The sequence below is a fragment of the Archocentrus centrarchus genome, chromosome 22, assembly GCF_007364275.1.
Source record: "Archocentrus centrarchus isolate MPI-CPG fArcCen1 chromosome 22, fArcCen1, whole genome shotgun sequence".
Lineage (NCBI taxonomy): Eukaryota > Metazoa > Chordata > Actinopteri > Cichliformes > Cichlidae > Archocentrus > Archocentrus centrarchus.
This window is the reverse complement of record NC_044367.1, coordinates 4758378-4772178: the sequence shown is the minus strand read 5'-3', so window position 1 is coordinate 4772178 and position 13801 is coordinate 4758378. Positions and strand designations below refer to the sequence as shown.

At 41.1% G+C, this 13801-nt stretch overlaps 1 protein-coding gene across 2 annotated transcripts in view; it reads left to right on the top strand.

Annotated features, from left to right (window-relative positions):
* kcnh5b (potassium voltage-gated channel, subfamily H (eag-related), member 5b) overlaps positions 1-13801 on the top strand; it is a 170249-nt gene that overhangs the window by 44766 nt on the left and 111682 nt on the right. For both annotated transcript variants that reach the window (XM_030718684.1, XM_030718683.1), the window contains exons 7-8: positions 7012-7169; positions 10203-10474. In XM_030718684.1, the coding sequence (XP_030574544.1) occupies positions 7012-7169; positions 10203-10474 (430 nt within the window). The remainder of the gene's footprint in view (positions 1-7011; positions 7170-10202; positions 10475-13801) is intronic.

Below are 13801 nucleotides of genomic sequence, written 5' to 3'. Positions count from 1 at the left end.
GTTTCCCAGAACTATACCCTGTAGGTGTCCTTATTTACAAAGCACTCGACACATAAATGTAGCACATTTATTTAGTTCTCCCTTTCTCAGACATCCTCACCTACTTTCTTTCACTCTGCTTACCTTAAGTATCTGGCATTTTTTCTGTTATTTGGATCATACAGGCAGCAGTAAACAACAGACACATTTAGTTGTGTCAGTTTAACAGCATTTTAGCTTCCTGGTCACTTTACTTTCCCTCAGTGATTAAATGCCAAATCACTCCCTGTCAGGCTAATTGAAAACTGTTAATCTAAGAACCTCACTGGAAAGAATCAGTAAGCAAGTCTATCCCATTTGTACCCAAGGTGCATTTGTCAATTTGTTTTTAAAGCCTTTTTTTTTCAGATCAGCCAGAATGCCTGAAGAATCAGGAAAATAAACTGTCTCAGTGTGAAGCTAAAGGGTAAAACTCTGTTCTGCTACCAGTCAAAGAAACGCCTCGGAGAGACCCGAGCTGGTTTTCAGCTGCAGACGGGCAAACTGAGGTTGAACACTGATGTCAGGATGGAGGTGAAGGCTCACGGGAAACTGCAGCTCGCGTCGTTTGCTCAGCAGTCTCCCGCTTTATTGCATAACACATGAATGTAGCACCCAGCAGGGTTATCTAAGGATAACCCTGCTGGGTCTGGCCTCATCTTCTGTTCCATCTTTTTGCCTCAAAGTTAAGAAATGATTTGATTTTCTAATGTAAATATTTAGCTTGAGGTTGTACAGTGTTGGCCCCTGCTGCTCTGAATACTCAGCTTTGTTAATTGTGTTAAAACACATTGTGCAGAGCGTGCAGAACCCTCCCGGCTCCTGGCTGCTGCTCCTGTTGTTAAGAGGAATGGCTTTTGTTTATTTTTATGAGCCTTGTTCTCAGCTCACTGTGCACGGGTAAGTTTGTGATAGAGAAGAAAAGACATTTAGAAAGCAAAAGCCAACTGCAGGGGGAGCTTACTGTACAGTTCATTATGGAACAAGATACAGTATGGGCTAGTTGTATGCAGCTTATCTATGTGCATTTTCTAGTTACTTATCAGCAATATGTTATTCAATAATGGCCTTAATGGCAGTAATTTCTTATTCACTACTCAAATTATTATATGTTTATATCTGAAAGTAGCTCATATTAAATAAACTGACTTATTTTTGATGCCTTGTGATGTCAAACAGAGATGAAATTTGAAGGTTTTGCCTCAAGTTATTTTTATTTTGAGCCTGATGTTGTCTCATTTATATTTTATAGCTTTTCAGGAACTGTTCATATTAAACAGTTCCAGACTGCAGGCACTGGGGTGGCTCAGAGGTTGAGCAGGTGACCACATACATATGCCGCGCTCAGAGGTGGGAAGTAACGAAGTACAAATACTTCGTTACTGTACTTAAGTAGATTTTTCAGGTATCTGTACTTTACTTAAGTATTTATTTTTCTGAGTACTTTTTACTTTTACTCCCTACATTTTTACACAAGTATCGGTACTTTCTACTTCTTACATTTTCAAACAGACTCGTTAATTTTTAACACGTCAGGGAGAAGTTTGCATTTCCGGTCAGTGCGCCGTCAGTCATCAAGCAATCTGAGCCTAAACGGAGGAATATTAACACACAAGAGACAATCGTACTGGCGTATCCTCCATCATCGGGGCTTATCTCGTAAAAAGGGATTAAATACGCAAACCCATATAATTAATGTATCATTTATAGCGCTAAAATCGGGCCGGACCGAGTCCGTAAGTTGCGCTGCGGCACATAAACAGCTTAGCTAGCGCTACTGAAGAGGAGCGAGCATAAAGGGAGTAACGTGTGGCAGGTAAATGCAACGTTTCTAAATGCTCAACAAATATCAGCAAACACACAAAGTGTGTGCAGTTTGTCACACAGTGTGTCTGCTAGCTAAAAGAAGAGCTGCTGTATTTCAGGGAGAGCAAAGAGAGAGAAGTTCACTCAGAGATGGAGAAAGAGGACAGGAGAGGAAGAAGAGAGGTTAGATTTAAAGGTAAGGACTGGAAAATAAACTGAAGGATGCTGACTTTGTGTAATTCAAAGATTGTATGAAAATACTGCAGTTTAGTGTTTAATAAACAGGTCAGCTTGTTGTACTGTATTTACAGTAAAGCTCTGTGTTGGACTGGAGCACAGTGTTTGTGTTCATGGTCAGAGTTACAGGTTACATCAGTGCAGCAGAGATGAGTTTGAATCAAAGCTGCTGATGCTGAGATTCATTCACTGAATCCAACATTTCTACAGCCTGTATGCTGTCAGTGTAGGGGATGGAGATCAGCTCAGAGAGCTGTGAAATACTGGGTTACATCTTTGTGAGTTCACTTCATCCACACAGAGCAGTAAACCTCAGAGCAGCAGCAGCAGGTCAGCTGATCACAGCCTGCACACCAACATCATTTACTGCAGCTCACAATAGAAAGCTGTGATTCTTCTCCCCATGCAGAGCCACTACAGCTGATCTTAGGGTTCCTCCACCTTCTGAATCCCACTGTAACCCCTGAGTATCCTCATGTTTGTGTTTAGGTGGAGACACAGTCACCCTCTACTATGGAGGACACAGAGAACAGAGCTGTGTTTAAATTCCCTTTAACAGTTTGTGTCCTACATAACAGATTCAAGCTGAGTGCATTCATTAGGATTAAAATTTAGATTGGAATAATGTTTGCATTCTCATGTAATTTTATTTTATATTATTACAATAATATATGACGAGGTTCGGTTAGTTTTACACAAAAATAGCAGGTAGAAACATCCTCCAAAGAACTACTTTTACTTTCTTACTTTGAGTACATTTCAGAGCCTGTACTTTTTTACTTTTACTTAAGTAGAGAAGTTGAACCAGTACTTCGACTTTTACTAAAGTATTTTTTAACATAAGTACTTGTACTTCTACTTAAGTACAGAATGTCAGTACTTTTGCCACCTCTGGCCGCGCTGCACAGGTTCGAGTCCCAGCCTGTCGCCTGTGTCCTCCCCCCGTATCTCTCCTCCCAATCTCCTGTCACTCTCGACTGTTATTAAATGTCACTGTGGCCAAAAAGTTAAAATAACAAACAGACTGCAAAATAATAACAGAAATATCATTATTCTCCACAAAGCTGCTGATCTTCTGGCACATTTTGTATTTTGCTTGCATTTTACTTAATATATGCAAAGCTGTAAAAAGCACACATGTCAAACAGTGTGAAAAAAATTCTACAAAGACTCATTAGAGTTGAAACGGGGATGACACCAAAAATAACTGAGCTCCAGGTTTTGTTTTCCTTTGTATGCACATGAGTGTTATTGTGAGTACATCCCCTGAAACCATGTTCCTGCTTTTGGACAGACCTTTCTCTTCCAGGCGCCTCGGCAGTGAAGTGCAGTGACGCCGACAATGACACGGCTGAAAAGTGTGGCAGTTTTATTTTTTTACTTGGTCTCATTCACTGAGTTTAAAAGTATGGAGAGCTGTTCATGCACTCGTACTGTGATGAGAGTGACAGTCAGTTATCGGCATCATTGTTATTCACATTGAACCCAAACTTGGCCAGTGATATTAGTGCATTAGTCTTTACCAAGGGGCAGTCTCCATAGGGGATCATGCCAATATCAGCAAAGAAGTTAAAAGGCCTGTTACAATAAATGGTTTTGAGCTGTATGGCCAATTATCCCTTTCATAACATTTACAGGCCACGATTTGTTTTTAATAATGTATCCATGGGGCTTTCTTTTAGGCTTTTTGCATTATTTGACGTGTTGACACCTTCACTACCACACAGGTGGCTGTAGTTGATAGCTGTCTGCTAGGCCTCACCTCAGCTAATTTTAGTTACTGAAGTGGACCTCTGAGGATTAGGTTCAGGTTCAGATAATATTGACATAGACATGGTAAGAAAAAAAAAGGAGAAAAGTGCTTCAGGCTTTACTAAAACCACAACTTCAAACCCTCAGGCTAAAAATACTACAATAAAAAGGCTAAAAAGATAAAAACTGCGGCTTATTTAAAAATCAATCACTCAATAAATAAATGAATAGATATGTGCACAATTTGCTATAGCTTATTTAGATGAACAATAGCAGCAGGGACCCGGCTGTTTCTGTAACGCCTTGTCCTGCATTTAGGCACTGCAAACCTCCGTCTGGTGGGATGAAGTTAAATTCCCCACATGAGGGGTGGGAGTCATCGTTTAAGATGGAGCTGGTCATCCTCTGCAGCTATCTGGTATACAGAGACTCTACAGTAGGTTAAGCTGCGATTTACCAATCAGCTTCTCTGACCAGTTCACACTTTACATCAGTTTGTTCCTGTCCTTCAAAAACAAAACAAAACAAAAAATGGACACAATAAAAGATCCATGAAATAGTGCGTTAATAGTCTAGACAGTTTCTTGATGACCCTTTTTGCACACTGCTTCACTGCTTCTGTCAAATTTCTATCTTGAATCAATAATAGTTTCAAGATAGTGTGCTTATCAAACTGTACACATTCCACAGTTTATGTTTATGGTATCAGGTGGATGGTAGTGTGGTGGTTAGCACTGTTGCCTCACAGCAATAAGGTCCTGGGTTTGAATCCACGTTGGCCGGAGCCTTTCTGTGTGGAATTTGCATGTTTATCCCGCGTCTGCATGGGTTCTCTCCGGGTACTCCGACTTCCGCCCACTGTCCAAAGATGTGCAATTAGTGGGTTTAGGTTAATTGGTGGTTTTAAATTGCCTATAGGTGTGAATGGTGGTCTGTCTCTCTCTGTGTTAGCCCTGCGACAGGCTGGCGACCTGTCCAGGGTGTACCCTGCCTCCTACCCTGTGACAGCTGGATTGGATAAGTGGAAGAAAATAGATGGATGGCATCAGGTGTGCTGGAATTTTCCCTAAAATTCACAATCATGTCTTTAAGAATCTTCACCTGACAAAGTGCTCAGCAAGAAGTCCATGGCTGATTTCCTTACCACACAAACCGTGTCATGTGCATACTTTAAAATGGTTCTACTTTCAAACACCCTCTGTATTTATGTATAGAATAAACAACAAAGGGGACAGGACACACCCTTGTGGTGAACCAGTGGATGGTATGACCGGGTCAAACAGAACCCTGTTTACTCTCACTCACTGTGTTCTGTTTGTTAATCCAGAACCCAGCCAGCAAGATTATTACTTAACTCAAATTGATCTAAGAGCCCGGGGATTAGCACATGTGATTGAACTGTGTCAGATGCCAAAGAGAAATCAATAAGAGTCTGGACGACACTCCTCTCCTTCCAAGTGTTAAAGGTGCAAGTTCAGAGGAGCGAATGTGGCATCTTTCACTCCTCTGTGGGGCCTAAATGGAAACTGTAGAGGATCCAGCACCTGCTCTGTGTTCCACAAAATCAGTAACTGCAAAAGTTTTTCAAAGATTTTCATTAAAATTGAGGTTAAAACCACTGGTTTAAAATCATTGAGAGTTTTGGGGCAACTGGATTTAGGAACAGGGACAATAACAATAATTTTAAGGAATGATGAAAGATGTAGTGAAACACCGGGCTCAGCTCTTTTGCACAGTGTTTAAGCAGCTGCTCCATGACTCAGGCATGTTTCTGCTGCTGATGCCATTTAGACCATTTTAACAGGATTTTCTGATAGATTTCTCTTCCTGTGGGTGTAGCCTGTCCAAGAAGTCTTTGCTCCACTTGCATCAGGAAGGGCATCCTGCTTAAAAACTCTGCATAAACAAACATGGGGAAATGCCCGCTGTGGCGACCCCTTCTGAATAAGGAAACTGCTGAAAGTAGCTTCTTATTAGTCTGTTTCTTACCACTAATTAGCAGGTGTCCATGTACTGCACTTCAACTGTTTAATGATGCAATTTGCTTTGTGCTACACCTGAGCTGGTGTATGTGTGTTACAATTAAACTTGTTTTAGGTGACATCATATTTTTTTTTTTGGTGTTGTGCATGTAAATGTTTTGCTTGTACAGTTTTTTTTAGGTTGATCTGATGGGATAGAGAACCAGTTCATTCTATTAATTAAGGTTTTATCCTTTTTCTGCTTTTTGTTTTACTGAAAACTTGGAAAAAAATGTACAATTGTTAATCTTAAATGTAATTCTCTATTTAAATTATTTTCTGGTTTACATCTTTTAGGTTCCTAATTGGGTGAAAGATAATGATGGATTATGGAGGCTAATAACTATGTTTTCTTTGTGTTTTTCTCCTTTTGCTTGCTCCCCCCAAGCTTTGAGCTGCATAACAATTTATTTCTAAATGACAAAATGTCATTTGGAAGTAATTTTGATGGATGCAGAAGTGTGGCTGAGAACACAATAGTCTCTCTTGTTTTGCTTCAAATTGCTTGACCATATCTACCTTCTTCTCTATCAAGAAAATGATTAAAAACATAGCAGTTGTTTAATAACACTGTAAAGAAATGAAAATGAAGCTTGTTCTCATGAATAAAAACACAATTATATCTTTACTACCTGATGTAGTTGGTACACATATCCTAATTTGGGTATTTCAATTGTTAGTGGGGCTTTTTATTTTTTCAACACATGAACAGAAAGCACTTTTTGAATGGAACAATTAACTTGTAGGTGGACTAAAAACAACAAACACGCAGTGTTCATAGTTCTCTTTACTCCATAATTTATGTTTCCTTTGTGCAGCTCTTATGTAACCACACAAAAGGTCTCTAACAAACTTTTTTAAAAGTTTTAATTGCTGATGTAGGCAGCTCTGTTTTTGTGCCTGTTTTGATTTTTCGATGCATTTTTACAAATGCAACAAAATATCAGTCTCTAAATTTCTGCAGGTTTACTGTTTCAGGCAATAACATGATAGCTTCCTAGTTGTAATGATACAGTTAAAAGTGAATGCATGTCCTTAGCTGTTAGTTGCATTCACTTTTACCTATAATAACCAATTCTCTCTTCTTCTACTCATCCTCTTCCTTCCCCACACCTCCCCACATTTCTGCTTTTACTTTTTTCTGCCCTCTCCCTCCATCTTTCGCACTGCTCCTCAGGGCATCAGTAGTCTGTTCAGCTCTCTGAAGGTGGTCCGCCTGCTGCGTCTGGGCCGGGTGGCCAGAAAATTGGACCACTACCTGGAGTATGGCGCTGCTGTTCTGGTCCTCCTGGTCTGCGTGTTTGGACTGGTGGCCCACTGGCTTGCCTGCATCTGGTATACTGAATTTGAAAATTGTTTTAAAAGCCATCGAGGAAACCTTTCCTTCTATCACAGTTTAGTACCATCTAAAGACTGCTGCTGGCTGTTTACCTAACCTGACTGCACTTAATTACTTATACATGCTTATTGCTTCTCTTCTCTCTTCTCCCTGTCTGGCTATTACATATCATATACAGCTGCTCTGCTTTGTTTTGTTTCTCCAACACAATATTGGTTGATTGATGCTAATTTATCTATGCCCAATAGCAAGATAAGACTCCTTAAAAGTTCCCTGATACATGAAAACACAGAATACCTCTTCAAATCATTCCTTGATTGCAAATAATCACAAAGATTAAACACCACAGAAATATTTTTCTGATAGATTACTGCGCTGTTTACCCACTGAGATGAGTTTAGGGTTATTTTTGTAGTTATATTTCACACAAATTACCTAGCTAAATACTAAATTCTGCTAATTTACACTTCCAAACCTGCATTAGTTTCTTTCTATTAAGATAAAAATGAACAGGACATGAAGAATGGAACATTAGTAAAATAACTGAGCCTCAACACATCAAAGTTAAGAGAGATTTAAGATAGTGTTTATTTGTCACATGCACAGTTATACACAGTACAATGCACAGTGAAATGTATTTTGTACCTGCAACCATATATACACACACATATAAATAAGAAGAATAAAAATAAAAAAAATAATTCACACTATACACTATACTCTATATACTATACACTATACACACTTTTATAAATTATAATATTTACATTGTGCAATAATGGTCCAGTTAGGGCTCAGAGTTGAGCAGACGGATGGCTTGTGGGTAAAAACTCTTCTTCAACCTTTCAGTCTTAGTCCTCAGGCAGCGGTAACGCCGGCCTGATGGGAGCAGGGAGAAGAGAGAGTGTCCGGGGTGGCTGGGCTGTTTTAGGATCTTCATGGCCCTCAGCCTGCACTGCTTGGTGTAAATGTCCTGCAGGTTGGGGAGGGTGGTTCTGATGGTCCGTTCAGCTGAACGAACCACCCTTTTTAGGGCCATGAAGTCCTGCTTGGTGCAGTTTCCCATCCAGGTGGTGATGCTCCCATGCATGATGCTCTCGATGGTTTAGCCTCTTTCACCGCTCTGCGGACGTTGTATGATGCAACCTTGTAGTCCTCCATGTTCCCAGAGGCGAGGCCGGAGTTGTAGGCAACGGTGCGGGACCTCAGGGCGTCGCAGACAGATTTATCCACCCACGGCTTCTGGTTGGGAAAGGTCCTGATGGTTCTCCTAAGTGAAGTGTCATCAACAACTTTCCCAATAAATCCCACAACAGTTTCCGTAAACTCCTCGATGTCTCCGCCCGCGCTGCTGCGAAACATGTCCCAGTCGGTTGAATCCAACGCACCCTGCAGAGCGGCCTCTGTTTGATCAGACCACCGTGTCACTTCTCTCACAGCAGGGGGTTCCTGCCTGAGCCGTTGTTTGTATTTCGGCATGAGAAGGACAGCGGTGTGGTCAGACTTCCCAAAAGGCGGAAGAGGCTTTGCTTTGTAGCCATCTTTGAATGCAGAGTAGCAGTGGTCTAGGGTCCTCTCTCCTCTGGTGGGGCAGTCGATGTGTTGAATCAACTCCGGTATCAGCTTTTTCAAGTTTGCACTGTTAAAGTCCCCGGCTACGATGAGAGCCGCATCACGCTGGTTAGCCTGATAGGTGGAAATCGCCTCATGTAGCTCGGATAGTGCAGTGTTTGTGTCCGCCTGAGGTGGAATATAGACGGCGCTGAAGATGACCGAAGTGAACTCGCGGGGCAGGTAGTGGGGGCGGCATTTCAGGGTTAGGAGCTCCAGGTTAGGTGAACATGATGGTTTCAGAGGGACAACATTCCTACTGTCACACCAGTTGTTATTAATCATTAGGCACACACCTCCTCTTGATTTTCCAGACTCACTCGTTCTGTCCGTGCGATGAACACTGAAGAACTCCGACGGCTGTACGGCGTGGTCCGGTATGAGGGGGGTCAGCCATGTCTCCGTGAGACAGATGATGTTGCAGTCCCTTATGTCCCTCTGAAACTGTATCCTGGCCCTGAGTTCGTCCAGCTTGTTATCCAGTGACTGGACATTAGCCAACAGGATGCTCGGCAGTGGCGTTTGGTTCGCTCTACGCCTCAGCCTCTCTCTTACGCCGGCTCTTTTCCCTCGGGGCCTTGTCCGTGACCTGGGTGCTCCGCGCCGTCCTTTGTTTGAGCTGGCCCACTGGAAACGCAGGATCTCCTGGGGCCAAGCCGGGTCGGGAGAAAAAGGTGTCAGAATACAGCCAGAGTGCAGCCAGAGTGCTGTATTCTGATATTAAAAAGAATCTGTCTGTCATACGTGATATGACACAGAGCAGGCGGAATTTTAAAGTCGAGAATTAAAGCTAAACCTAATATATACAAACAAAGCGTAGGAGCAGGTACGACGGCTGCTGACCTCACCGGCGCCATCAAAAGATGGCGCCGGTGAGGTTCAAGTGAAGCTCCAAATGTTTTTTAAGTCCTCATATGTAAAGGTTAATGATTTCAATGATATAATTAAGGTTTTCTTAAGTGGTCTGTCCAATATTATAAGCAAATGGGGTGGGGTGGGGAGATTTAGTAGACTCTAATTTTATGTTAAGGGCTGTGTTCCCAGTCAGTGGAAGGATTAAAATGTTTTGCATAATTTCAATTAGAGTTTATCTGCTACCAACGCACATTTAGAATCATGAATTTTGTTTGCTTCGGCCAGAAAATGGTCCTTGCCTGCATTTTGTTGTCATTTTTGTTGAAGATTAGGCTAGATGGTTTATACACTAAACCTGAAACATCGACCTGCTTCATGCTTTAACTTAGGGGTGGGAAACCTTTTTTTTTTTTTTTTAACCATATTGACTTACATAAAATAAGCAAGGGGCCAACAGAATAACTGAATCAAGATAATAATTTAACTTTTATTCAGATCTCAATCAAACTGTTCAGTTGTCAGACTTGGTGAATGCACTTAAGTTCTGATTTTGTCCCTATCAGGTACAGCATCGGAGACTACGAGGTCATCGACGAGGCCACCAACACCATTAAGATGGACAGTTGGCTTTATCAACTGGCTATCAGCATTGGATCGCCTTACCAATACAACGCCAGTGGTTCTGGAGAATGGGAGGGTGGCCCTGGGAAGGATTCTCTGTACATCACATCTCTGTATTTCACCATGACCAGCTTGACAACCATTGGATTTGGAAACATTGCCCCCACCACAGATGGAGAGAAGATCTTTTCTGTGGCCATGATGATGGTGGGATGTAAGTACAAGCTATACTTTGCTTGGACTTTCTGGTGACTTTGAGGGAACTAACCTCTATTGGCTGTTTTTTTTTTTGGTAATTTTGGAGAATTAAATGGGTAGAGTAGACATACTCTGCTGCTGAAATGTTTATTATAGACATTAAAACTGGCTGAAGGAGCTGGTCTGAGGGAATGTTCATGATTGAATTTTGATATCTTTTAACACAATATGATGTTTGAAAGCTTCAAGTGTTGCTAGTTGGTCAGCCCAATGCTTTATTTCTACATTAGTAATTGAAATAGTTGAAGATACAGAATAGTTGAGCACTTAGGACATCCTACTCCAAATTGAGTACTGGGTACAGGGTTCCAAGATGGTGCTTCATACATCACAGTGAAGGTCTCCCATATGCTGAAAACAGTTCTTGTTTTTTTTTTTTTGCATTTTTTAACACATAAAACACTCTTTTGACAAAACACAGCTAAGATATCATAAGCCATGACAGTGTCTGTCCATCCATGAATCCATTCATCCATCCATCCATCCATCCATCCATGCCCCACCTGGGGTCTCCTACTGGTAGGACGTGCCCAAAACACCTCACCTAAAAGGCACCCCCGAGGCATCCTAGTCAGATGCCTGAACTACCACAGCTGACTCCTTTTGCAGTAGCAGCTCTATTCTGAGCAACTCCTCAATGACTAAACTCCTCAACCTATTCCTAAGGGAGAGCCCAGTGACCCTTCAGCGAAAACTCATTTCCGCCACTTGTATCCATGATGTTACTCTTTTGGTCACAACCTGAGCTGAAAGAATTAGCCTGTGGTTCTGGAACCGTGGAGTGTCCAGCTGAATCCTATGTGGCTTTATATGACTTTGATCTGGACCAGAATGAATACTTTGCATTTTAAATGTACACTAACTTTCGACTGGTGCCTTTCATAAGGGACTTGTACAGGGTGTACCCTGCCTCTCGCCCTATGAGAGCTGGGATTGGCTCCAGCCCCCCCCCCCCCCCCCCCCCGACGCTGAACGGGATAAGTGGAAGAGAATGGATGAATGGATAGTATTGACTATTGCACAAAGACCCGCACAATGCTTATAAGTAGCAAGCTTTAAGGTTATTATTGATCAAAACATCTCAGTGGAGTTAAATAATGGAGAATGTTAACAGGAAAATTACTGTTGAAAATGTTTCTCTAAACACATTAAAGACTTTTGGCAGGAAGCACCATCCTGATGATGAAAGCAGGAGATAACTGAAAAGAACAATAGAACGCAGCATGAGGCATAGATGAAAAATGGCAAATTGTACTCCCTGTGGTTAATCCGAAGAATCATCTGAACAAATGACTTAGTGATGAGATATTTCACAGTGAGTGGAGAAACCCAATCACTGTCTAATTTTTTTTAAAACCTCCATTATTCTGCATTTCAGAAAAAAATCCCCAAAAAACCATGGTCATCTCATTGTGCTTCATCTTTAGCTCAGTGAACAGAATCATTGTTGTTATTCTTATTTGTCCCTTCAGCTACGACTAGCTTGCCAAAACTTAACCATAGCTCATTAATTACAGTCTGAATCTTTTCATACCTAAAACCATAATTGAGTTCCCCTGGTCATCACCATTGATTGAACATTATCAGGAGATTTACAGATTATGAAGTGTCGCCTTTTCTTCTCTGGGGGTAGTGTAGAGGTAAATGATGATGCAGGCCCATGCTGGGCTCTTCAAAGAGTGAAAACTTTGCAGTCTGTTTACAGGCGGAAACAGACAAAATGACATCAGACTAGTAGCATATTTGATTATTGACAGTGTAACTGGGTTGTGTGATGCATGTTAAGAATCAATTCCATTACTTTCAACTGGTTTGTCAAAACCAGTCATCTGCTCCCTCTGTACATTTGCATGTGTGAACACTCAGGACTTTAGAAAGTACTACAAGACTGGTAGATGATTTTGTTTTGTTTTTTAAATTGCTTTGCTGATGCTATTTGAGATGGGGGGGAGATGTGGTGGAGCATTTGTTGATATGAACGTGCAGATGGGATCAATGCTCTGCTGGTTCAAATGGCTCAGGACTCCTGTTTTAAATGTTATCGGCCCACTAAAGGGCCATTATCAGTCAATATCACTCCCATACAGTTAAGTCCATAACTTATTGGACAAACACACAATTTTATAGGTTTGCTTGTGTACTTGTACTTGTACTTGTGTTGCTTGTTCAAGGGGTTTTACAAAAATGACATTTGAGCCTTTAAAAATTGGGGACTGCCTAAAAATGGCTGCAATTCCTAAACCGTTAATACTAAATCTTTGTAAAACCCACTGAATTGAAAATCTGCACTTCAATCACATATTGATTGTTTGATTTTAAATACACTGTGTTGATGCACAGCAGGAAAACTAGAAAAATTATCTTTCTCCAGCAAATTATGGATGTAGGCAGCCACCTGCACAAAGTAGCAGGTACATCAGGTAATTATCACCAAATGTTTTATAGTTAATGTGCGCTACATAAGGTGGGCAGATGTTTCCACTGAAAAAGAAGAATAAATACATAAATAAATGCTAGCATAAAGTGATGGCAGTGGTTAGATAGCATTAATTTGTTAGACTAGAGTTGAAGTGCTGTCTTTTAAGTTTCACTGAGACTCAAATCTTGTGTTTTCACATGCTGTTTTTATAAAGCTCCACCGAATTAGAACAGATCATCGTTTGGATTATTTATGTTTCACATTATCCACGTGTTAGAAAGCTTCATTTTCTGTGTTGCCAGGCTAACAAATCCAAACAAGATTTACTCGCATAATCTGGTTTGCTGTTTGTTTGTCATTGAGATGAATAGAAAAAAGTGGGTGATAATGCACCATGGACTCGTACTTGGAGTGCAAGCATCGGAGAAAGTCTGTGCTTTGTGTGTTATTGCCAAAGTTTTCTTAAAGCAGGAGAAACTAAGCAATGAGTCCAAAAACAGAAATCATGGGGCCAATGGCTATTTTTGCATTTTCACATGTTTCCATGTCTTTCTTTAAAGCCTTTGGCAGTGTTCCTCATACATGCCACAGACAAGTTTGCTTAAACTTCACGAGGATTCTGCCTCCTTGGCAGAATTTGTTATCCATTTTAGTGATAAACAATCTGTTTGATCCTGTTTGTTCAATAGTTTTTCTTTAAAACCTCTCAGTCTTTTTGGGAAAGATGTGCTTTCCCAAAATTGTTTTGCAACGTCCTTTCTCTCCGGTAGTCTTGATGCTTCTGCTGGCCTGATGGGGCTTGTGTAACAATGTCTATATCCTGGAGGAAAAGTTACTTTCAGGTCATCAATTATTCAAGTGCGC